We start from the raw sequence: 24,834 nt of genomic DNA on the forward strand, positions 1-24,834 counted from the left end.
CGAGGGAAAAAAACTGTCACTTCTTCCGAAGCGTTTCCTGTCTTGTACACACTTCACTGTGAGAAGGAAATGGAGCAGTGGAAATGTGGAGAGAAAGCAGCTTGTCTGAAATTTGTTTTTTTTCCACTAAGGCTTTTCAGCCATGGCTCCCTCTCTTTGTCACTGGGGCAAATGAGCTGGCACTGTGGCCTTACGTACCAATTTGCATGATGTTATTTAGGGCTTTGGTACACAGAGCACAGGGCAATAAAGCAGGGGGCCACAATGGCGGAAACTGATGCTTATCATTTTCTGTCCTGGGACCTCCATGGCTTTAGAGGCCATTGGGCTCACTTTCTTTTTTCTTTTCCCAGTATGTTTACTTTCTTCTAAGCATGCCTGCAACTTGTTTTAAATATATTTAAGCAGGCACGTGTTTTGACCATAGTTGATTCTGAGGCACTCCTTGGTTGTTTAGCTTTAGACATGAAGTGGATAACATCATATCATAAATAACGCTACAGGCCTTAAAATGATATAAGCCAGGGGTAGCCAACACAGCTTAAATTGTATCCCCCCCCCCCATAACACTTGTAGCTCATTACGGTTAGACAGCTATACTGTATATCTGTGTTTTCTTCTGATCACTTGGTAAGACATAAATAATCCTAGTGAACATAGACGGACACAGTCTATTGGATTTTTACTTTTTGGGAAGATTATATCAAACAAGTAGCCCCCAATATTACTTTCTATCCTTTAGGTAGCTCTCAGTCTCTTAAGCAAAAGTTTTAGACAAGATAATTAAACTACTGTGTTCCTACTGTGTATAAACATAGGTACTGCATACCTATGTTTATTGACAACATTAACAAAGTACAACTGTCATCAAACCAGGAAGAAAAGCACAGAGGAAAAACAAATACGTGTCTTGCTGCAAAAAGTTGTGTATTCATGTAGGACTCTGATCAGAAACGTGTTCCAAATAAAAGGAAATGATCATTAGAAGGTCAGGCATAAAGCAGGAAAAGTAGAAACAGGAAGTGACACCAGAACCTGCTACAGGCAGTGGTGTGCTTCTGCTCTGTGCTGGCTGTTGGATCTGATCAGGTGGGGCCAATGTAAGAGGGAGAGAGCAACAGATGGCCAGGGGATTACTCCCACAATCTCTAAGCGCTCTCTCTGTCTCACTCTGCCTCTTTCCCTCATAATTCCACCACTCTGCCAGCAGTTTGGTTGTTTTTAGTCCTGCAGGGCCTCTGTTTCTCATCCTTTATTAAATTATTTTCCTGTAATATCTCCTCCCTTATTCAGTCTGCTGCAGAGCAAATAAGCAGGCTCTGGGCAAACAGTGTTTATGCACTTGTAATAACTAGTGCGATGCAGTTTCTGTGACGGCGTTCTTAACTCGTGACAGGAGTGTGCGCAGTGCCACATCATCGTGTTCAGTTGAGGAGTAAAACTAATTTGACCGTACGTCAACAGAAGACTCGGCATACAAAAGGCGCGATGATGCATAAAACAAGCTCAACATCCTGTGTGGACACTGTTCAGCCAGCAATAAAACCCTGGGGCCGATGCAGCAAGCATGGAGCCAATCCCCCACCACCAAACAATTGCATCTGATGCAGCTGAGAAGCTCTTCACTGATAAATACTGCTACAACGATTAGTTGATTAATCGGGTCAATCAACATGAAGTTTATCTGTGATAAAAAGTTTTTATCATCTGATACCAAGTATCAGTCCAACACATTAAAGTCATGATTCATTTTCACTTGGCAAACATTCATGTAACACAACGCACATTAACCTGCTAATTGCTTTAATTGCTCACGTCTGCCTGCCACCGCCTCATATTCCAACAAAAACCTCCAGGGCGTTGTGAGCACATCATTGACTGTTAGCTGTCCTCCATCAATGCACAGCAGGACACACTGGTTGATAGACAGTAAAGAAAATATTGCCATTAACGCTGTCCACAAACTCGCAGGAGACCACATGACTCTCTTAAGACCAACCATTACAAACAAAAAGCTCCCTTTCCGGTAGCTATGTGAGATCTCCAACTTAGCCTGACTCCTCCTCTTTCAAAACCAGAAACATCCATTTGTAACCTGCCACTCTCCTGCCTAAGAAAAAAAACACGAGGTATTCTGTCACTAAAGTGATCACATGTCTGAAACAGCATCTGCACACCTCCAGTACCTAATAATGGGGTCCATGTGAGCCACGTGTCCACTCGCCCCTGCCCTGATCCCCAGCAGGAGTCTCGCCCACATGTCCACTTATAAGGGCAACCACTTATCTGTTGTGTAAAGACATCGCCATGGAGATGAAGCTTCTCGACTAGCAATAAATAAGCAACATTGTCGAGGTGAGCTACCATGGGATGAGTCACATCAGCTAATCATACTGGCCCTGCTCAGGCACCCTTTTCCCAGTTATCTATGGGCTGCAGAACTCCTACCAGCTTACATTTGCCATAATCAATAAATGGACAATGTGTAAGCTTTATAAAGAAAGAAAGGCCCCATTTTGTACAATAACTCTTAATTGCCAGGGCCATTGGGATGAACTTTCTGAAGGAAGTGGGACCAAACTGACTTGCCTCTTTGTGACCTTTTTCCTGCCATGAGCCTCTCTTTTTCCCAACTTGGTGTATTGATGCCCAAATCACTTCTGAGACTCGTTGTCTTCAGTTTGTAAAAAGAAATACATAGATTTGTTTCTTTTATTTATTTTTTTGGAAGAAATAGACAGATGTTGATTGTCTTTTGGATTTTATGTTCCACACACATCCAAAAGCTTTTGGGTTTTCTGCTGCAAGGCAACAATGATCACAGTGTCAGTAGTTTCTTTTTATGAAATAGTGATGACAGGATGATCTAAAATTGCCCATCCTTAACGGAATATCTGTAGTTATCTTTGTGCCATGTATGGAGGGGCTGATATATGTGAATTAGGGCTGGGCATGTTAATGCTTTAACCCATTAACGCATTAATTAATTAATGCCGCCAATAATTTTTTTGCTTGGTAACGTAGTTTTTTTAATTATTATTTTGAAACAGTCTAAACTATGGGTCACAGGAGGGGTGGGATGTTGATCAGCCTGCAAATCACCCACCCAAACAAGCAGTGGAGGGAGGCTTCGTCAGCGTGAGGGAGAACACACACACATAAGACAGCCCTCCGCGAGTTAACGGCAGTAACCATGGCAACGGCTTCTGTGCGCTACACAGTGTAGCCTATTTAACTTAAATTAAAATTACAGGATACATAACTTTACCAGATAAGCCTACATCCAGTTTTGCAGGGATGCTCTGCCATTCGAATTCCCTCCTGTGGATGTCCTGATAATTATTTAGATTATTAAGATTATTTAGAATTATTATTTAGAAACTCACAAATAGCGAGGATCGGTCTCTCTTCCAATGATTTGTGCTGCGCGTCACGTACAAAAAGTTAAAGACAATTCAACTTCGTCAGCTGGCGAGCACCACCGGGACAGTTTCAGCTTCAAATAAAGAGCGCTTTCTCTAACGTCAAAAGAAATTATAAAATTTTTATGAAATTTAACATTAGGTGTAATAAGCTTCATGGAAAAACGTCAGGATCTGTCTGATTCAGCTCAGCAGTTGACTGATTAGCCTAATCAAGTTTGTTTTGTAGTAACTAAATCAGAGCAGCATGATGCAATGTTGGGAAAAAAGAAAACCTGGAGCTTCAAACAAGCATGAACCTCCAAGTCTGAAAAGTAAAGCCAATGCTTAATTGCCCTAAACCTGCATTATTTCTAATGCAGCCCAGCAGTGGGCAACTCCGCTTGTTGCAAAAAGTAGTCCAATTGCATTGGACCCTACTTCTAACTTGATTTATTTCTACCTCAGTGACCATTTCCTAATCAGTTGATGGCCTCAATCACTAGTTTCAAGTCTTCTCCAAAACAGCATGATGTTCACTTCGTAAATTATAGTTGTAGAGTAAAATAAACAATAAAGCAGGGTATGCTTTAGGGCGTGGCTACCTTGTGACTGACAAGTCTCTACCACATAGACATAGTCAATTAGGATAGAGGCAAATCGCACTGTGTACATTAAACTAGCCTTGAACTTGTTTTTGGGTTTTTGGGTCGTAGCTTGTCTGACCCTTGCACAGTCTGTTTTAAATTCATGGCAGTTAATTGTAGCAGTTTGGTCACCTAAAATGTCATAGTGTTTAGCATTTGGTTGTACAAAAAGACACTTTAAGTGTTACATTTAGTTTTAAGTCTGTTTTTGCCAGCCAAAGTTAGCATCCCAATTACTATCACAGTCATGAATTAAAGATGCACCTTCCAATCGTTAGTCCAAATAACAATGGGTGATAAGAGAATAAGTTCACTTCTTTTATATAGTTAATGGTGTCAAAATACTAATATTGGATAAAAGGATACTGAGTAGCAGTATGCCACTTAATTGTGAACATGACTTGCAAACTTCATCGTAACTTACAAGGTGTTGAAAACATTCCTCAGACTTTGGTCCATGTTGACATGATAGCATCAGGCAGTTGCTGCAGATCTGTCAGCTGCACATTCATGATGCGAATCTCTCGTTCCACCACATCCCAAAGGTGCTCTATTAGATTGAATACCGATGACTGTGGAGGCCACTGGAGTAAAGTGAACTCATTGTCATGTTCACGAAACCAGTTTGAGATGATTTGAGTTACATGGTGCATTATCCTGCGGGAAGTAGCCATCAGAAGATGGTATACTACTGGTCATAAAGGGATGGACATGGTCAGCAACAATACTCAAGTAGGCTGTCGCATTTAAACGATGCTCAGTTGGTACCACAGGGCCCAAAGTGTGCCATGAACAAATCCCCAACACCATTACACCACCTCCAGCCTGAACCGTTGATATAAGGCAAGATGGATCCATGCTGTCATGTTGTTTAAGCCAAATTCTGACCCTACCATCTGAAAGTCGCAGCTGAAATCAAGACTCATCAGACCAGCAACATTTTTTCAATCTTCTATTATCCAATTTTGGTGAGCCTGTGTGGATTGTAGCCTCAGTTTCCTGTTCTTAGCCAACACGAGTGGCACCCGGTGCCACTTCTTCTGCTTCAAGGTCGACATGTTGTGCGTTCAGAGATGGTATTCTGCACACCTTGGTTGTAACGAGTGGTTATTTGAGTTACTGTTGCCTTTCTGTCATCTCGAAGTCTGTCCATTCTCCTCTGACATCAACAAGGCATTTTTGTCCACACCACTGCTTCTCACTGGATCTTTTTTATTTTTCGGACCATTCTCTGTAAACCCTAGAGATGGTTGTGCTTGAAAATCCCAGTAGATCAGCAGTTTCTGAAATACCCAGACCAGCCTGTCTGGCACCAACAACCATGCCACATTCAAAGTCACTTAAATCCCCTTTCTTCCCCATTCTGATGCTCAGTTTGAACTTCAGAAAGTTGTTTTGACCACGTCTACATGCCTAAATGCATTGAGTTGCTGCCATGTGATTGGCTAATTGTGTTAAGCAATTGAACAGATGTACCTATGTGCCTAAAGAGTGAATCTATTAGCCACCTTACTTCTAGATAACTGTCTCTCTGACTTAACCAGTAACTATCAGAAACACAGACAGGCATGTGCAGACAGACGCACAAGCAAGATCATTTTAGGATTATGCTACTTCAACGGATTCCTGCCCTGCATGTCTATCTTACCATATATGTGACAGTGACTTCTATAAGATTTGCAAAGGCATTAAAGAAACTTCCGATCACAACAGAAGGTGTTTGCTTGACTGTGTAAACACATACGAGTGGAGGTATCTGGAGGATGTTTGAACAGGATTACCTGTCTGTGATGAGATATGAAGTCTGACACCTCGGGAAACTATTCTAATTCAAATGATGGTGGGATAGAATACGGTAAGTAATTCACTCATACATGAAATAGCCACAATTTGGAGCTTTTAACACCCCAACAATAATAACTTTCAGAAATGTTCAGGATATTTCAGCAAGTGTATAATTTATTCTCAACATAAAACAGACTTGTGCCTGGTCTGTGGCTAGCACCTGCAGGTAAAATCATATAAGCAATAAAAATACAATAAAAATGACATGCTAAAACATATTGTTTTTTCTTCCATATGTTCACCTCCTTCTCCTTTGTCAACTGTACGGATGCTGGCTTTGTTGTTTCAGGGAAGACAGAAGTTTTGTGACGGGAAGAGAAACAACTACAGGAATATACTTCCTGCTTTGAGACAAAAGAAAGTAGCAAATCCTACTAAAGGTTTAGCAGCAGTTTAAACTTGAAGTCCACTACGACCTCAAGTCCTCTAACGAACAAAACTTCACTTTATGAAGAATGCTCAATGATATTTCATGCATCATTTCCAAAAAGGATATCATCAATTTGACAGCCAAGGTAATAAAACTACCGCAGTAAAGGGTACTATAAATGAGAGATAGGACCGACAGGTATAAATACACTGTTATGATGTTTATAATAATGGCCGTTCTTTGATAAATGGGCACACAACGTATTCATTTGAAATGAGGCCTGAAAGTTCTGCTGTCAGGGTATCAGTCTTTGAAACCCTTACAAAGGGCATCAACATTTCAATGTGATGTCTCCATTTATCACAGAGAACACAACTGGATGGATATTTGTTGCCCACTTCAGGTAACTACGCAAGGAATTCATTCTGTGATTTATACTCATATAATCATATCCATCCATCGTCAACCAATTCGGGCGAAAGGTGGGGTACACCCTGGATTGGATAGAAGCCACGTGGACATGGGGAGAACTGCACCACCAAACCACCCTTTGATAACATAAGCCAAATAAAATTGATACTATTTAATAACATGCCAAATTTTATATAAAAAATATTTATTACAATTAGTTTGGTGGGTTTCTTTTCTTTTAACCACACATGTATGCACACATGTAGGCTACATCTGTAATGATGGAGTCACCCATGCAGCTCTGCAACATCATTTTCTGTCTCATTTTCCCCCGTTCTGGCAGCTCTGGAGCAAATTAGTGTTGTTGTCACAAAATACAACATTGCATAATGTGCTTTGCTGCTGTATACTATGCTAGAGCAAGCGAGGATTGTCCTCCACCCCAGACTGGCTCGCTTTAGCCTGGTCTTAGCCCAGAAATGTGTCCATGTAAAGACTTTAACATTGTTTTATATTATTAATATATTGCTATTATCATTTGGACACCTAAAGGTTTTTTGAATGTATCACTTTATCTGTTTTATTTGTATTTCTGTTTGAAAATGTGAAGATAACAATTATCCATATAATAAAATAAATAAATTTTCCCCAATAGGGACCCCTGAATGATACAAATGTACACTGCTAGTGTTGGGAGGATAACATTGAGGGGATAGTAAAAGCTCAGTCATTTTAGGGTACTACTACTATTACTGGTTTTATTGAAATACAATACATAATACATGAAAACTTTTATCCTTATTATATATTCATTAGAAATATCCGCCAAACTAAATTAGCAAATATTAGAGATACATTAACCCATTAGTTCCATTAACATTGCTGTACATGTGATTTAGTTATCCTTCAAGTTCAAATCAAAAACCTTTCATTTTCTCAATCTATATATCAAAACCTTTTCTGACACTGGAATTCAACAAACTCGGGTTTTACGTGTAACTAACACGTTGTAAAAACGTTTCTGACCGCTTAAAGAAATAAAAACAAAGCTAAAACTTACCCCTAACACACAGTAACGACATGGCAAAGCGCTTCCAGCCACACTCCAGTAGTTTCACACAGTTTGTCGGGTAGCCTCTCAGCGGAGATTTACTCTGTCCGGTATCATTGTACCTCCATAAAATTACTTTTCAAATCGCTGACAAGCTGCAAGTCGATGTTTATAGGTGGTTTTGTGATGCCGGACTTGGGGAGAGAGCGGCAGCCCCCCGCCACGGCCACGCCATTGTTAAAACTCTCATCACAGGTTTTCTGACCGACGAACAACCTGAGGGCACAGACAGGGGAAGGCGGGGTAGAGTAGCACCTGTTACTGGCGTCCGATATGTCCAATGAGAATACAGTACGGCGCTGAAGGGGGTAACCGCTTAATGAAATCCGACCAATCGCTGAGAGGGACAGGTTGGAGGAAGAAACAGGTGACGCACACGGATTCTAAACGGACCAAATACGTGTAACTTTTGTGTGAGTGAAATTTTAGCTATTTCGTGTCTTTAAAACAAGATAGCTGTTATTTATTATAAAATTATTTTTTACTTAGAATGTGAATTGTGACTACAATTACGGGTTTTTGACTTCTCCTAATGTATCTGCAACATGTGTCACACCTGTGATTTCTTAGTTTCTCAATTCTTTTCTCAATTTCTCAGATCATGGTTCTGCTTACTCTCAGTTTTATCAATGCACTGTCTCCATGTATTTTATCTGCAGCATTACTGTAGCCTTTTCTTTGGTTTGATTATTTTAAGTTTAAGCACACTATTGTCAGTGTTTTTGATTGGATGCTTTAGCAGCAGTGGCAAGTCAGGTCAGGTTTATCAACCCCTTCATCTCAAAGAGCCTTAAAGAAAAGCAACCCATCCGCTAATCAACAGAAAAACACCTCCTTCCCATTTGACAACATACTGTATATTGACTCATATATATGCCCCATTCAAAAGTGTGAGTTTTGAAAAGCCATGACATAAACCAAAAGACCCCAAACAACAGAAGTTAGAAAAGAGTAAATCTGAGCAGGGTCTTAAGAGCTGAAACAAAACCAACATCACCACCCTGTGTGTTTAGAGAGTCATTACATTGGATCCTAAAACTGATGATGATTGAATCATTTATGGAAGAAATGGATAAAAAAGAAAACAACCTGAATAACAGAGCGAATTCAAAGTTATATGTGCTAAAGATTCACATATGCTGCTGTTAGCCGTCTTTGCCTAAATCCGAGTTTTTGAGGTATGTAGTAATCTATTTTTAGTAACACTTTGCCACTGTTACACAGATTATCAGTTTTATTTAACTCCTTTCCCTTCCCATCAAATATGGGGCTTTTAAAGGTTTGACCTAACAAAGAAATGAGGCTTTGCATTTAATGTTTTGGCTTTAGAATATCTACTTGCTACAAAAAGGGTTAGTGTCCAGCAAGGGTGGAAATTATGAAAAAAAAAGTGTATTATTATTAGTAGTAGTAATAGTAATGGTAGTATTAATATTATCATTACTATTATTGGTAGTAGTAGTAGTAGTCGTGTAGATATCATTATCGTAATAGCGGAACCATAGCCATTTGGTCCTCGTTGCCCGCACTGGCGGAGTTTTTACACCGTTGCACCAATGATGTAACTTTCATTTCCAGATCGGCAAGGGTCATACACATGAGTGCTGAGTTTAGTTACAAACCACTTTACGAAGCTGAATCTTCTTTATACAATCACTTTGCTTTGTTGAAATGATGTTACGGACACTGTGTAGGACCGGCGGGGCCCTCCTGCAGGTAAATGGGAGCGTTATAATCATTTCCGGCTTGTTAGCTCGTGCTTACAATTCTTCCAAAGCCGTTTGGTGTCATTCAGTGTGTTAATAATTCACGAAATTTCACTCTATCCTGATAGAAATATTACTGAGTGCGTACTAAGTTAACAAGGGAAGCACCTTTTTTTTTATAGCTGACCACTGACTGACATGTTAATTCATTCTGGGTCGAAAATGTACAATTAGCCCATGTTAAACCTTTAACGTTACACTGTTTACCTATTATATAAATATGCATGGAAACATGCATAACGTACTTACATAACGTATTGTATTTTAAAGGAAGGAAATGCATGGAGCCTAACCAAGAATAAGAAAAGTGCACAGAAGGAAAATAATAAGTGGTTCTGAATTGATATTTATTTATTTCAATGTTTTTTTGTGTGTAGTTTATACCTCCCAGAGCAGTTGTTAAGACTCAGGTTGAGATTTTTTTATTTCTCTATTTAGGTTGGGTTTTATTTCTTTTAGAATTGGAGTGATTACGCTTAAGTCCATTGCCATTTGAAGATTTCCAGAATTGGCTCTTGACAAGGGCATTTTAAACTGTTTTTATCATTTTCTAAAGACTAAACGATTAATCAAGGAATCAAAAAAGAACAATGAAAAGAATAGCCTTCTTTAATGATATAAAAGTGACAATCTTTTCAGCCAGGACTTGGCTTTGAATAGCCTGTTTAAAGTGGTCATATTTTGCTCATTTTCAGGTCCATCATTTTATTAAGGGGTTGGACCAGAACAGGTTTATATGGTTTCATTTTCAAAAAACACCATATATTTTGTCATACTGCACATTGCTGCAGCTCCTCTTTTCACCCTGTGTGTTGAACACCTTTAGCTATGGAGTGATACATCTGACTTCTACAAGATCTTTGTTGGGAGTTGCACATGCGCAGTACCTAGTTATAGACTACTAGCCAATCAGAAGCAGAGTAGGGCGGGTCCTGAAAAGTGTGTAAACACGGCTTCGGTTCAGCTGTAAACGTTCCCTTACCAGCTTAGCATCATGGACTGGAGCAAGAGTTTCAGAGTGGTGAGTTATTAATCTGTAACAAATGTATCTTTCATCCATAAAGTTTTAAATGAGCTCTGTCTCTACATCACAGTAACAACTTTATGTCTATTGACTGCGTGGAGGGTAGCTAGTGTTTGGAAGGGAGAGGAGAGGCAGAGTCTTGTCAATGTGTGCTGCATCTCAGAGTAGTGTTGCGTCGTTCAAAGAACGTTTCGTTCATTTGACCTAATCTTGTATATGACTCAGGAGGAACGGGTAGTCTGAGTGAGTAATTTGTTCATTTTCAGGCATGCGTGAATAGTCTTGGACTCTTACGTTCACTCGTCACATGGCAACTCTCAACTGTGGGTCTCTGGGTTTGAGTCGTTCATTTGTCACGTGACAGCTCGGCCACTGTGGAGCAGACATAAACTATTCGTTCACCGCTCACATGGGTCCTCAGGCTTTCGTTCATTCGGCAGCATGAGTTACTGCCAGCGCCGGCGAATGAGAGGCAAGTCGGTTGTCAGGTAACAGCCGGACTGACATTATATATCTATTTTGTTATTTATGTGACAGTTAATAACGCATAATGTTATTACAGCGCAGTGATATTGTGCTTTAGTTTTAACACAGTCGTACCGTAACTTTAGTCCTGCTAGTGTTTACAGCCAACAGCTGATGAGAGTTGTTCTGGGTCCGCTCCACTTCAGTGCACTGACAGGGTTCTACCTGGAGCCGAATTACCTCCAAGGTCGTCTCCTCTCCAAAACAAACGTCGTTAAAACATAGCCAAATAGCAACGTTAACGTTAGTCATGTGGTGTGTTAACAGCTAACAGCTGATCCGGGTCCGCCAGAGAACGTAACATAACTTTTTATTTATCAACAGAGCCGTGCTGTTGTTTCACAGATCTCGACTGGTGAACAGCCTGGCAGGTTATTGACAACATATTTCAGCGTTTCTTGTTTGAGAACTGCGCTCAGTAACCAGCCTAGTTCAAATGAACGAAATAACTCAAATAAGATTAGTTCATTTTAAAGAACGAGATTTGAAGATCACTAGCTCAGTGTTTTTCCTCTGGTGTTTTTGAGGGAGTGTCTGACTAGCCGCTATGCGAGCATTATGAGGCGTGTTTTCTTGTGACGTCACAAGAAAGCGGAAGAAAGGGCTGGACTACAAACGAGCTGTTTTCAGGCAGTTCAGAGCAGAGTTTTCTGTGGGACATGGCAACTCCCTTTTGGGTGGACTTTGGGCTTTTTCACTTTGCAAAACTATTACATGCACAAAAAAGATATATAACTCAATAAAGGGGAGGGAAAAAGCATAATACCACCTCTTTAAAGGATAGATTTGAAAATAGTAAATTAATTCATCAAGTTATACTGATGGCATAACCGTGTGTCTCTGTAGCAAAGCCAGCGGACCGTGCCGAGGTTGTGGGTTACACCAGCCCAGCAGCGATGGGCATCCAGCCTGCCCATGAACACCGTGGTCCTGTTTGTGCCCCAACAGGAAGCCTGGGTGGTGGAGAGAATGGGCCGCTTCCACCGGATCTTAGAGCCGGTACCACCCCTTTTTTCCCCTTAAAAGTGTCCTCATTAAAGAGCGCTAGTGTCAAATATTACAGTAGGACATTTCAAAAGCTCAATAACCCCCCTCTCTTTTAGGGTTTGAACTTCCTCATACCCATACTTGACCGAGTTCGGTATGTGCAGAGTCTCAAAGAGATTGTCATTGACGTCCCAGAGCAGTCTGCTGTATCTCTAGGTGAGAGATCCACAAACTGATGATTAATGTACAGTCAAGCTTGTGTGACATAATTTAACAGACATACGGTATAATTAAAATAAATGTGCTTTGTTTTAACAGACAATGTAACACTACAGATTGATGGCGTGCTTTACTTGAGGATCCTTGACCCTTTTAAGGTAAGAATCAGAAATGCTTCAAAATGCTGGAGTGATTGTGTGCTTCTTTGTGTTGTTATACTCAGATCAATTGATATAAATAAACAATTCTGCTTGTTCCCAGGCCAGCTACGGTGTTGAGGATCCAGAATATGCCGTCACACAGCTGGCGCAGACCACCATGCGTTCAGAACTTGGCAAACTCACGCTGGACAAAGTGTTCAGGGTAAAGACAGACTAGTGCTGTGTCTCACACTCAGTAGACTTGTAATTAAAAGGTTATTTCACATATGTTTAAATTTGTGTTTCTCTTATTTTTATTTTTTTTTTACTTTTAAGGAAAGGGAGTCCCTCAATGCCAACATGGTCCACTCCATCAACCAAGCATCAGACGAGTGGGGAATCCGTTGCCTCCGTTACGAAATCAAGGATATACATGTTCCACCTCGTGTCAAAGAGTCAATGCAGATGCAGGTGGGGCATACATAATGAATATATTGCTGGTTTGATAAACAATGGACAGCTAAGTTTTCTCTCATGCCAGTTAATAAAGGGTTGTAAACTCATCATACGCCTTTAGTAAATAATGTAAGAGAGACGTCTTAATTACAAAAAGGGTTTTAACATGCATTTTTGTTCCCCCTGTGCAGGTGGAAGCCGAACGCAAGAAGAGAGCCACAGTGCTGGAGTCTGAAGGGTCGAGGGAGGCGGCCATTAATGTCGCTGAGGGTCGCAAACGAGCCCAGATTCTGGCCTCGGAGGGTGAAAAGGCAGAGCAGATCAATAAAGCGGCTGGTGGGTGAACTCAGAGACGCGGTTTAGCTGTTTAATCTCTGTAGTAACACAAGTTATATATCATCAATCAATCACTAATCGATTACTGTGTTCCCTTCAGGTGAGGCCCAGGCGGTCTTAGCCTTAGCAGAGGCAAAAGCTAAGGCTATTCAAATGCTGTCAGAGGCTCTGACTGAGCAGGTGAAGTAGTAGTTTTTAATGACATAACCTTGACCACAGTCTTATTCATCAGAGTTAATTTAAAAATTACTGAATTTTTTTTATTGTGCATTGTACAGAATGGAAGTGCAGCGGCCTCGCTAAGCGTGGCCGAACAGTACGTGTCTGCTTTCTCCAACCTCGCCAAAGAGTCAAACACCATCCTCCTGCCCTCTAATACTGGTGACATTAGCGGAATGGTCACGCAGGTATGTATACATGCATCATTTTCTGTATTTATTTTTAGAGCATGCTTGCTTTTTATAAGTTCCTCTTGAATTTAGATGTTAGTAGCGACCAGATGGAGTATCTTTGTTCCTTTGGATGTCTTCAGTCATGACAATAATGGCTCTCACTTTGTTTTCCTGCACTCACAGGCTATGGCCATTTACGGCACGTTGGCAAAGACGAGCCCAAATGTAGCACCAGGAGTGGTGGAGAAGAAGAGCGAAGAGCTTGTGAACCAATAAGCACCATCTCAATAGCAAGAGGACTCAGTGAATGAACTTAAAGCAGTAAAATGACACAGAACCAGAAGAAGCAGATGATGTTTCAGTTATCGGGGCTCCAATGCATCGCTGAGCAAAGTTCTCATAACCTTCTACTAGCAGGACAGAAGGAACAACTTTATAAACTTCTGGGATGTTTTGCCTTGGAGTCCTGGGAAAACCACCCCTTTTTGTAAGAGGATTTTTAGTCTTCGCTGACCATTGTTTATGTCATTATTATTATTATTATTATTGTCCGATTGGGAAATTAACGCCAGCCTTCAGCCAAATATTCGCATACCAGCGACTCTGGCAGACAAACACAAGAGAATTTGATTTATCAGCCATTGTGGCAAGTTGATGCAAAAATAAGTTGTGTATTATTGCATAAATCCTAATAGAATTGGATGCAAAGCTTTTGAATTTGACTGCTCTACATTGAGATTTTAAGAGAGTTTTTTTTACTTTTGCAAGGCTGGCCCAAATAACTCTTGTCAGGTTTGGTGGTGGTGTATTTACCTCTTAAGGCTTATGGAATATTTTTGTTTAATTACATGGTTCTCTGTGAAGACAGCAACCGTGTCGTTTCAATGACTTCACTGATGCTTAAAGGTTTATGAAAAATAATGCAAAAATGAAATTGGCACATATGTGTCATTTGAAACTTTCACAGAGTAGAGACTTGAGTAGTTTTATTACGTGGTGGCATGGGATGCCGTAAAGTACTTCTCTAAATATACAGTTATGTTGGAACAAGATGGGGTGGAACAACTCATGAAAAACTACTGGACTTATTCAAATGTAAAGTTTGTTAGACCTTGACTGTTGATGAAGAAACATTGGCAGTATGATTTGAAAATGGATATTAAAGTTGACATCCATGTTTTGGGTCACTGTTTGTTTGGGTTCAGCCATGTTACATTACCATAAAATAAAATAAAAGTTGGTTTACTAGGTCTGTGTGTCTATAAAAAAAACAAACAAATAAAATCCACTATGATTTTAAATCCATAGAGCTATGATGATACAAGAACATGACCGAGAGAAGCAAAGCACCAGAATTCAGCATATTATGATTTAAAACCATTATTTGAGTTCCAAAGTATCAAATGTATTTAACAGCATTTATAAAAAAATTGCAGACAAGGGTTTGGCAGCATATGAGAAGACATAAAAGTGCATAATAATCAGGGTGCCATAATGGAGATAGTACAGATTTTACATAGAATGTACTTATTTATTGTTTATTAATTTAACAAAAGAGATCTGCTTTAGATTTTATTTCCACAAGATTACAATCCACACACTACTAAGGTTTTGGTTCTTTCGCCTCTCCGTTGTGGCGGTTGTTTGAGTCCTCGTCTGTACCTTACAGACGATATGGACACAATAACGTGAACAGCTTGAGGCGAGCCTGTTATTTTTTGTTGATATTGTATTTTATTGCATTTTAGATCAAATTAATGAGTTTCGAAATTGACTAGGCCATTTAGAAAGAAAAACTATTTTATTCTCAGTTTTACTGTCTAAAGGTTAGCGCAAGGTGTGCCTGAGAGTCTAACTTCAGGGCAAAGTCTTCAAATATAAGGTGTTACATAGATTAACGTCCGCCCCATATTTCCTGCCGGGTTGCACAGTGCCCCAATGAAGGTGAGCGTGGTGTCGCGTCGTTCTCTGTTTACCTGACCCACCTGAGACACCGGTGTCCGTGTTGTTAACGCACACATTAACGTCCGCCCTCCGGCCGAGAGAGGACGAAAACCCGACTGCTACAAGGTCAGTGACAAGAGCGAGGCGAGCTAGCCTCGGCTAACAGCGTAAACTTACCAACGTTAACCCCTTAATGTTTGCTAGTTAATATTACCTGGCACGTCCAAACGCCGCGTGTCGTGTTTATTGGTTTAAGTGTACCTTACTTGAGGTTTCTGTCAAGTTACACATTAACGGCATCTCTTGTAGCAGGTGTCGCCCATAGCTGGTCCTTTTTATTTTTTACCTTGGTGTGAAACAGGTGTGCCTGAATGTTAACTGTACTGCTGTGGACTGTGTGTGTAGGATGAAGGGGCTCCCAGTGCTGTCCCTGCTCCTTTGGGTGTGTGCGGTGTACTTTGTGGGCATCTACCTGTTCGTGGGTGGATTCCTGCTAGTGAGGCTGGAAGTGAACAGGACCAGCACCTGCGGAGACGTGCTGCAGCCCGGAGTGGAGCCGGTGGACTTCTGCCGCTCCCAGCCGCGTTTCCGCAGGGTTGTCCTCCTCATCATCGACGCCCTCAAGATTGACTTCGCCCGGTTTGACCCCGACAACACGGCGCCCCGACCTTACGAGAACAAGCTGCCTGTGATGGAGGAGACTGTCTCATTCAGGCCTTCCCACAGCCGCCTGTACCCTTTTCGTGCTGACCCCCCTACGACCACCATGCAGAGGATCAAAGGCTTCACCACTGGCTCCTTGCCTACCTTCGTGGATGTAGGTAATAACTTTGCATCCAGCGCCATCTTGGAGGACAACCTCATCCACCAGTTTGGACAAGTGGGTGAGTAGTTACACAGGGGGTACACTAAAAGACACTCATTCATTATTATGATTATTAGACAGCTGAGGTGAAGTAGTGACTGTCAAAGTGTACAACACTGCTGCTACACTGCTTTCTATAGGTTTAAACTTTAAAGCATGTTGAAGGTCTCACCCACACCACAGTGAAGGACATCAGGGCATGTATTTCCATTAGCTGAAGGAAAAACATCACCTGAACGTCAGCTGAATGGCTACTGTTTAGCTGAACTGCCCAGAACAGTCGAGGGTTTAAGATATCAGTAAGAAAAGAAGAATATACCTCGTCTTCACTGTCATTAAAGAAGCGAGCTTGTGACCGGGAGATCGCCGGTTCTATCCCTGGACCAGCAGGATAAATGTGGGTGTGGAAAAGTGAACAAGCAGTGCTTGCCCTCCCTCATTTACCACCACTGAGGTGCCCTTGAGCATGCCCCTTTAACCCCAATTGCTCCAGTGGAGCTGCTCAGTGGCCAGCAGATCAGCCTGTGGTTGTACTAGGCAGCTTCCAGGTGTGAATGTGTAACTGTGCGAATGTGACTGGGGATTTCCTGCAAAAGAGGCTTCCTCTCAGTTAAGATTTTTAATAATTTTTTTTTTTTGAATAAGATGAACTTAAATTAAGACTTTGAACTTCATAATTTTCACAGTTGAACGTTTTGGAATTTGAAAGTCTTGAAAAGCGTGAACAAGAGGAGTTCTTTAGTTTTTTTTTGTTGATGTTGGCCCACTGTTATCTCACATTCGATGCTACTTGTGAAAAATGAGCATCTAGACAGTCGCACTGTAATTCCCCCCCCCCCCCCCCCCCCTTTTACATCACGCTTAATCACGCTTACAAACCTTCAAATCCAGTTTAAAAAACTAGGTGAAAATGTGTTTGACCAAACTAATACCGTTGTCTGATTTTGTGTTTCCCCTCACAGGCAAGCGAGTGGTGTTCATGGGCGATGACACGTGGGAGAGTCTTTTCCCTAAGAAGTTCCACCGCTCTCTGCCCTTCCCCTCTTTCAATGTCAAGGACCTGCACACTGTGGACAACGGGATCCTCCAGCACCTCTACACAACTAGTGTGTATTTACTTACTATGGGTTTTATTGTGCCATGAGAGTGTACATTTTTACATTTTAACGTGCATTATGTGCTGGCTACAGTGAGAAAGAAACTTCTAACTCCTGGCAGAACAGTACTTTTACTGGTGAGCTATGCAAGACCATAAGCAATTGACACATTGTTAATGGTATGCAAAGTAGAATTGTAAAATTAGGTCCACTGCTATTCTGTACGTCTGTGCCCGTCTTGTGTTGTACTTGCTCTTCACATGTCTCCATCTCTCACTCGCTGTTGGTTTTGACAGTGGTTGGGGATGACTGGGACGTCCTAGTCGCACATTTCCTTGGAGTGGATCACTGCGGTCACAGGTTTGGTCCCGACCACCCGGCCATGGCCGACAAGCTCACCCAGATGGATGGAGTCATCAGGTCAGACGACAGTACAGCTGCTGCGAGCTTGTTTCACAGCATCCCCCAGCTGCACTCGCCATCGTGTGCTGTCATAGTGCACCTGTAGTGTTGTAGATATGTCATGTCACTTAGTAACACTGATATTGTACTTGAAGTTTTTGTTTTTTAAGGAGTGAAACTGCTAACAGTGACTGCAGAATGCACAAGTCACCATTTTAGCACTGCTAAAAATTCATGTTTAATTAATAATTAAAATTGGAAAGTTCTTCTTCACAATCATTGATTTCAACTGCAGGAACTTTGACCCTGTTTATCCTTTCCCTCCAGGTCTGTCATTGACCGTCTGCAGAATGACACCCTCTTGGTGGTGATGGGAGACCACGGGATGACGGACACCGGAGATCATGGGGGAGAGAGTCAGAAGGAGACCGATGCTGCTATCTTCCTCTACAGTCCTACCCCTCTGTTTCCCCAACCGCCGTCACAGGTCAGTAGAGTAGCCGCCTTTTTCACTTTTTAACTTGAGATGAGTTATAAATTAAGGTAGTAAGAATAAACAGTGATGATAAAAAAGTATAATATTTCTCTTGGTGCTCCGGTGGCGCATCCAACCATGTTTTGAACGATTGAACGACGGGAAGGGGGGTTACGGTAGGTTGGTGTGAGCCCTAGTTATAACAAATCTAATTGATAATAGGCCCAGGCTTGGCTCAGTTAGACTAGATTTGCTGACTGGATTTCCTAATCTGTCTCTAACCCTAAATGCCACATTCCAGTAATCAGTAACTAGATGTAAATGAAATTCAGAGTGAGACATAAGCACTGTTAACAGAACAGGCAAACAAACCGTTGACAGTGAGCTAATTAAGGACAATTATTAGTATTAACATTTTATCAGCAAATATCCACTTATATCATGCTTACCTCGCCAGATCCACAGAGTAGTTGGCTCATCAATATGAAACATCCAACCATTCCATGCATTATCTTTTTTGTGTTCATCGTCGGGTGTGCAGTTCCCTGAATCCGCTTAATTGATGCTGACAGGTGGTCTCCGCCTTCTCAGGGATGAAAGTGGATCTCATACTAGAAAAGTGAACTTCAGCGCTGATTTCCATAATTGCAGTGTTATTGGAGCGTTACATAATACACTCAGAAATAGCACTACTACAAGGAAAGGCGACATTATTATACATGACGTCCTATTAGACACTGAGAAACTCTCTTATTATCCATTGAGTTATTTTTCACATGGAGTGAAGAAATTCACTAACATTTATTTTGCCAGTCCTCTTAATGAGGGCTGGATAACAAGCAGCTGTACAAGAACTTCAGCAAAATAAAATACAGTCAGCCGCTTTCACACACAGATCAAATAAATATTAAAGAATGTCAAAATGCCTCATTCGCTCATTCATACTAAACAAAATATTTTAGCATAATCCTACAACTGTGTATGCTTTTACATAGCGGTCCGGCTAGCCATGCCATCATGACCGACAGGTCCTATCTGACCAAGAAGGGCTTTAGTGCCAAAACGGTTATTTTTATTGCTTATAAACGAACCTTTCATTGTAAGAAGAAGACTGACTTATTCCTTTTTTCAAAGGTTACACTCTGTTGAAGTGTTCTCATTACACAGAGGATCTTCTAAAATGTCAGAGCAGCCCTTTAAATAGATAGATAAATGCAGTAGTGATTTAACACAGCAGACTTTTGTTTTCTCATGTTTGAAGAGTGATCCAGATGTGGTGCCCCAGACAGACCTGGTGCCCACCCTGGCTCTGCTGCTTGGAGTTCCCATCCCGTACAGCAGTGTGGGGCAGGTGCTCTTGCCTTTATTCCCTCCTCACGGGCAGACAGAGGGCGCAGTTAGAGGTCTCAGCCAGCTGGAGGCACTGTGGATCAACGCAAAACAGGTACTCTGCTCAGTTAGGAGCTGTCTACCACAGTGGGTATTTTTTCAGTGTTTTTTATGTCCTCACACAAGAACAACCTCAAACTTGATATATCCTGGAGCACGTTCAGTAATTGTGTGTATTTTTGTTTCTTTCTGTGCATATAATGTCCCCTCCTGTGATCATTGTGTTTCTAAAGGTCAACCGTTTCCTGGAGACGTACTCTGGAATGGCCAAAGACATCCCACCACAGAGCCTCTCTCAGCTGAAAGATGAATTCTCCCGCCTCTCCTCTGAGTACCTCACCATGATACGAGAGGGTAGGTCACCCTCCCCGCAGCTGGCCACCTCCCTGCAGGCCTACCTCACCTCCGTCAGAGACACCTGTCGAGCTACCTGGGCTCGCTTCAACCCACTCAAAATGGTGGCAGGTTTAGCCATCCTGGCGTTTGCCTGCCTGATGTGTTTCGTCCTATCTGAGCTGTCCCTTGTGCTGATCAGGGAGACAGGTCCCGGACTGAAGGCCCCGGTTATCGTGGCGCTGACAGCGGGGGTTTGCATGGCTGCTGGTCAGTTGCTCACACAGGGCTACATGGAGGTAGCGTGGTGCCTGGCAGCTGCTGCCCTCAGCTCTGAACTTCTCTTTCTCTGGAGGGCTCGTCAATCCAGAATCATTACTGTGGCAAAGAACGGTTCTAAAGCTCTCAAGTGTGCCAGCTGGCTGACTCCATGCCGCCTCCTCGCCCCCCCCATTTTGGTGCTGCTCCTCCGCTGTGCCTCCCTGCTCTCAGATAGCTACGTGATCGCTGAAGGCCGTGCAGTGACCTTTCTGCTGTTCTCTCTGGCTCTCTGTATTCCCATCCATCTCAACTGGGATGGCCTGCTCCTCCCTTCAAGCCACGACCCTCTGAAGCCTGCAGGACTCCTGCCCTCCGCAGCCCTGTCCCCATCGACTGTGAGGAAAGAAAGCAGCACCCTGCTAGCCTGCTTAGGACTTCTTGTTGGCGGCCTCTACCTCTCCCTCTCCTTCCACGGCTGTCGGGAAGAACAGGGCTCCTGCCAGCCTTCCCCGTTCCTGTCTCCTCTTTCCCGGTTGCAGGACAGCCAGCTGAAGAACCTCCACTATGTCCTCTCTGTCTTCTCCCTGGGCTTGTGGACATATCTGCTAAGACGCTGCCTCCGCCACTACGGTAACCTCAACTCCTCAGGTGGGACGGTGTTCACGGCCCGCTGGATCCTCCCACTGCTGTCTGTGTGCCTGGGGCTGCACTGGGCTGTTAGTGCCACCTCAGAGGACAGCTTTAGGAACCTAGCCGAGCTGATCAGCCTGGCCCAGCTGGCCCTCCCCAGGGCCGCCTTCTGTCTCCTGGGACTTGGGCTGTTCCTGATCTGGCTAGATCCTCTTACTGTTTTCATGAAGCCCAGGTCCGGAGCGTCATCCCGAGGTTCGTCTCTACCCCCGCCCAGCTACCGAGCGAGCACCGGCATCAGCCCCCAAGCTGAGCTGCACCACCTCATCCCCCAGATCTACCAGCGCATGCGCCGTTCCCTGGACGACGGAGAGCTGAGCGGGAGTGGTGAGGTGGACAACACGCCCGCTGTGAAGGCCTACGGACTGGGAACTGTGTACTCTGCCCCTTTGCTGCTGTTTTGTGGCCTGCTGGGAATTGGTCTGCTGCTGCTGCACCCAGAGGGCATGGCTTTGTCTTTCCTCCTGCTGCTGCTTGAAATGGGAGCTCTGTTGCACATTCACGCTTCCTCCACTACCCTCAGTGGCCTGAATGATTCATATTCTGGTGAGAGTCTCAGAATCACACATCTTTTCACTTGTGGTTTGTCTCTTATGATGTGGTCTATCTAACAAAACAAACAAATCTGCAATGCTCAGCCACCTCTCATTGTTTCCCTCAGGTGGCTTTAATGTGCCCTGGACACCAGTAGTGCTGTGGTCCCTGGCTGCCACCCAGTTCTTCCACGCCACAGGTCACCTTCCTACCTTCCCCTCCATCCAGTGGGGCGCTGCCTTCGTGGGATTCCCTGATGGGCACACAGGCACCATACTGCCCGCCTCGCTGGTTACCCTCAACACTTTTGCCTCACACATCTTGTTCGCAGGTAGTTATTAATATTGTAGAAGCAATAAGTGGATTAGTAAGTTTAATATGATTAAAAAATATGATTAAAAAATCATGGTCCTTTTTAGGGAAATTAGGCTGTTAAGGATATTATATAATAAGTAATTAGAATATACAATAAGCAATATAAAAAGATTAAATATTTAAAATAAATTAGATTTTTTTTAAAAATCTAAATAAAATACAATGTTCTAAAAGTATTATTTTATTAGTCTCTTAGCATAATATAAATGTAACACATTGAACCATTAAATGTCATTGTAAAATACAAATGAGAGAACATATTTGTAAGAAGAGTTCAAGATCAAGTTAAGAATTTAACTTTGACACTTACAGAAATGATGAGACGTTGAAGATTTTCTGTTGGGTGTAAGGGTGCAAGCTTGGCATCGTGGGTTTATGTGTTATGATAAATACTGTCCCATCAATGTTTAAAATCTATTAAAGGGGACATTAAAGTGCAGTATTTGGGAACATTAGAGGTCTATTTGCGTAAAAGGTTTAGTCTGATGGTTGGTCCCCAGGAGCGGAAACAAACAGAGCGTGCTATCATGCACCACAGCTGTGTAAATTCTCAGTGAACCTGCACGGCGACTGCAGCACTGAGTTCAGCTCAGCTGGTAAAGCATGGGTTTGTTACACCAGAGATCTTAAGTTTAGTACCACTTCTTCTTCATTTTTTGTTATAACCAGAAAACCCACCAAAGAAAAGTAGACGGTGCGCTGTGGAAATATAAAAACTTGAGAGCAAATGGAATTAATCTAAAAAGAAAGGAAATCAAACAAAGCAGCAAATGTATAGAGTTGATGTGAATCCACCAACATGTTGCTCACTGATTTGTATCCGTGTCCATGTCTTTGTTGTCTTCAGTGGGTTGTCCGTTTCTGCTGTTCTGGCCCCTGGTGTGTGAGGTGCGCGGAAGCAAGGGAGGAAGAGCATGCGGGGACGAAGGAGAGGACGCTGTGATGGAGATGAGACTGAGAGAAAACCCCCAGCAGTTCAGCTCAGCTCTTCTACAGCTCGCCACACGCTACCTCTTTATCAACGGAGCACAGGTACGTCGTTTGTTTCGGTCTGTGCAGATGCACACATTAGAGTCACAAAATGATCGTCTGTGAACTGTTTGTTTGGTCACCAATCTGAAACATTTGTTTTAATTCAGGAACCTATGACCTGGGATTAAGTCCCTTTTTAGTGTTTTATTTTATTGTTCTTTCTTTTGTTCATTTCCCCCCCATTGTGTATCACACCAGTCAGTATCTGTGCATCTCTTCACAGCTCTTTGCTTCAGTCTGTGCAGCTGCTATCCTCAGGAGACACCTAATGGTGTGGAAGGTTTTTGCACCCAAGTAAGTGCCTGAATGGATTTTCCAGCTCACACAAACTCACTAACAGTAAAGGCTTCTGAGGATATGGACATGCTGTAACTGCCAAAATGACATATTTCAGCTGCTTAACTCAAAGGAGCAATTCCTTCTTTTATTTTTATTAATGTTATTGTGCATGTTATTCCCAGTCCAGTGAATTTTAGTGAATGCTTGTGAAGGTGCAGTGTTGTTTTCTTTCTTTTTTTTCTGAAAGATTTTGTCCAAATAATTTTAATTGTGCAAAAGATTTACAGATAAGTATTTTGAATAAATATGTTACAGAAATGTAGTCTTGGAGCTGCATTGTATGATTGGTAATTGCTTATTATCTAGTTAAGATGTACTATATCATCATATTGTTATGTAGGTGTATTGCACAGCCATTATTAGTACACAGCTCATTGGAGGTGATTTTAAATTCTAATCAGTCCCCTGTTTTCTCCTTCCAGGTTAATGTTTGAGGCCTCAGGGTTCCTGGTGGGCAGCGCATCTCTGCTGCTCGGGGTCACATTAGTGCTGAGAGTAGACGTGGCCGTGGGCCGCTGGTTTAAGAGACTTCTCCCTGATACATCCAGGTAGCGACGGCACCGCCGCTGCTACCGCTACTGCTGCTGCTTTTCCACAGAAGGCCACCAGAGCTCACTGTGCCCCAGAAAATGGACAGGGTGTTCACTGCAAAGTTTTCATATAAAGACATTGCCATCGGTGTCTCATACAAGGATCCCCACAAACATGTGGATTATGTGAGGTTGCCTCTTACTGTAACTCTTTTGGGGGCACTACTGACACTGAGGGCCGCCTCCTTTTCAGCCAGAGGGATGTCCAATTTTGAACTCTGAGCATCTGTTCTTTTTTTAAACCACCTCACTCAGCTGATGAGGTCATATTGCGGTCAGAGAGAGGACAGCAGTTTCTGAATGTCTCTCCCAAAACCCTTGTTTTCTAAATTACAGCATGAATGAAATCTTGATTATTGTTATGAAGTACTTCATAGTGCAGCAGTCAAAAAGCTTCACTAAATACACAAAATGATAAACAGTTTACACTAGCTATGCCTGTCACAGCTGGCTAGCAACTTCAGCATTTATTACTAACTTTTTTTTTCTCACTTCATAACTGAGGCTGACATATATGTATGTGCAACAGAATGGCTGTTTAATATTATGAGGAAAAAAAGTCAAATTTACACTGAAGCCATTAAGCTGTTTTTCCACAGTGAACTACAATAAATGAGCAGATGACGGTTCGGCGTCTTACTGCAGAAACTGAATCTGTGACTCTTTAGCTACAGGATGGCATGTTCAAAGCCAATCTGCCACCCAATGTCTGGAGCTACTTCATGATCAATTTGCAAGCTGGTCTACTCCACATGGACAAGTGCATTACTGTCTATCATCTAAGTATCTGCTGGAGGAACTTTTCCCGTTATAATTTTTTTTTGTATTTTGAAGTTATTGAAATAACTAGCGTGTCTGGTTACTGCCAATTCATATAA

At 42.3% G+C, this 24,834-nt stretch overlaps 3 protein-coding genes across 3 annotated transcripts in view; 2 read left to right on the top strand and 1 right to left on the bottom strand.

Moving 5' to 3' along the window:
- LOC123981542 (protein unc-13 homolog B-like) overlaps window positions 1–7,973 on the bottom strand; it is a 76,473-nt gene extending 68,500 nt beyond the window's left edge. The window contains exon 1 of the mRNA XM_046066430.1: window positions 7,735–7,973. Coding sequence (XP_045922386.1) covers window positions 7,735–7,756 — 22 coding nt within the window. The 5' untranslated portion in view covers window positions 7,757–7,973. The remainder of the gene's footprint in view (window positions 1–7,734) is intronic.
- A 1,360-nt stretch (window positions 7,974–9,333) lies between these two features.
- stoml2 (stomatin (EPB72)-like 2) lies at window positions 9,334–14,878 on the top strand. Its single transcript, XM_046066723.1, has 10 exons — window positions 9,334–9,501; window positions 11,947–12,099; window positions 12,204–12,303; window positions 12,406–12,464; window positions 12,568–12,669; window positions 12,783–12,917; window positions 13,094–13,238; window positions 13,339–13,418; window positions 13,517–13,645; window positions 13,814–14,878. Exons 1-10 carry the CDS (start codon window positions 9,457–9,459, stop codon window positions 13,904–13,906), a joined length of 1,041 nt encoding a protein of 346 aa, XP_045922679.1. The 5' UTR covers window positions 9,334–9,456; the 3' UTR covers window positions 13,907–14,878.
- Window positions 14,879–15,554: 676 nt separating this feature from the next.
- On the top strand, window positions 15,555–24,609 carry pigo (phosphatidylinositol glycan anchor biosynthesis, class O). Its single transcript, XM_046067472.1, has 11 exons — window positions 15,555–15,700; window positions 15,980–16,458; window positions 17,402–17,545; window positions 17,833–17,956; window positions 18,266–18,425; window positions 19,675–19,857; window positions 20,036–21,632; window positions 21,748–21,951; window positions 22,843–23,027; window positions 23,251–23,321; window positions 23,789–24,609. Exons 2-11 carry the CDS (start codon window positions 15,981–15,983, stop codon window positions 23,916–23,918), a joined length of 3,276 nt encoding a protein of 1,091 aa, XP_045923428.1. The 5' UTR covers window positions 15,555–15,700; window position 15,980; the 3' UTR covers window positions 23,919–24,609.
- Window positions 24,610–24,834: the final 225 nt, after the last annotated feature.

Source organism: Micropterus dolomieu, linkage group LG13, assembly GCF_021292245.1.
Source record: "Micropterus dolomieu isolate WLL.071019.BEF.003 ecotype Adirondacks linkage group LG13, ASM2129224v1, whole genome shotgun sequence".
Classification (NCBI taxonomy): domain Eukaryota; kingdom Metazoa; phylum Chordata; class Actinopteri; order Centrarchiformes; family Centrarchidae; genus Micropterus; species Micropterus dolomieu.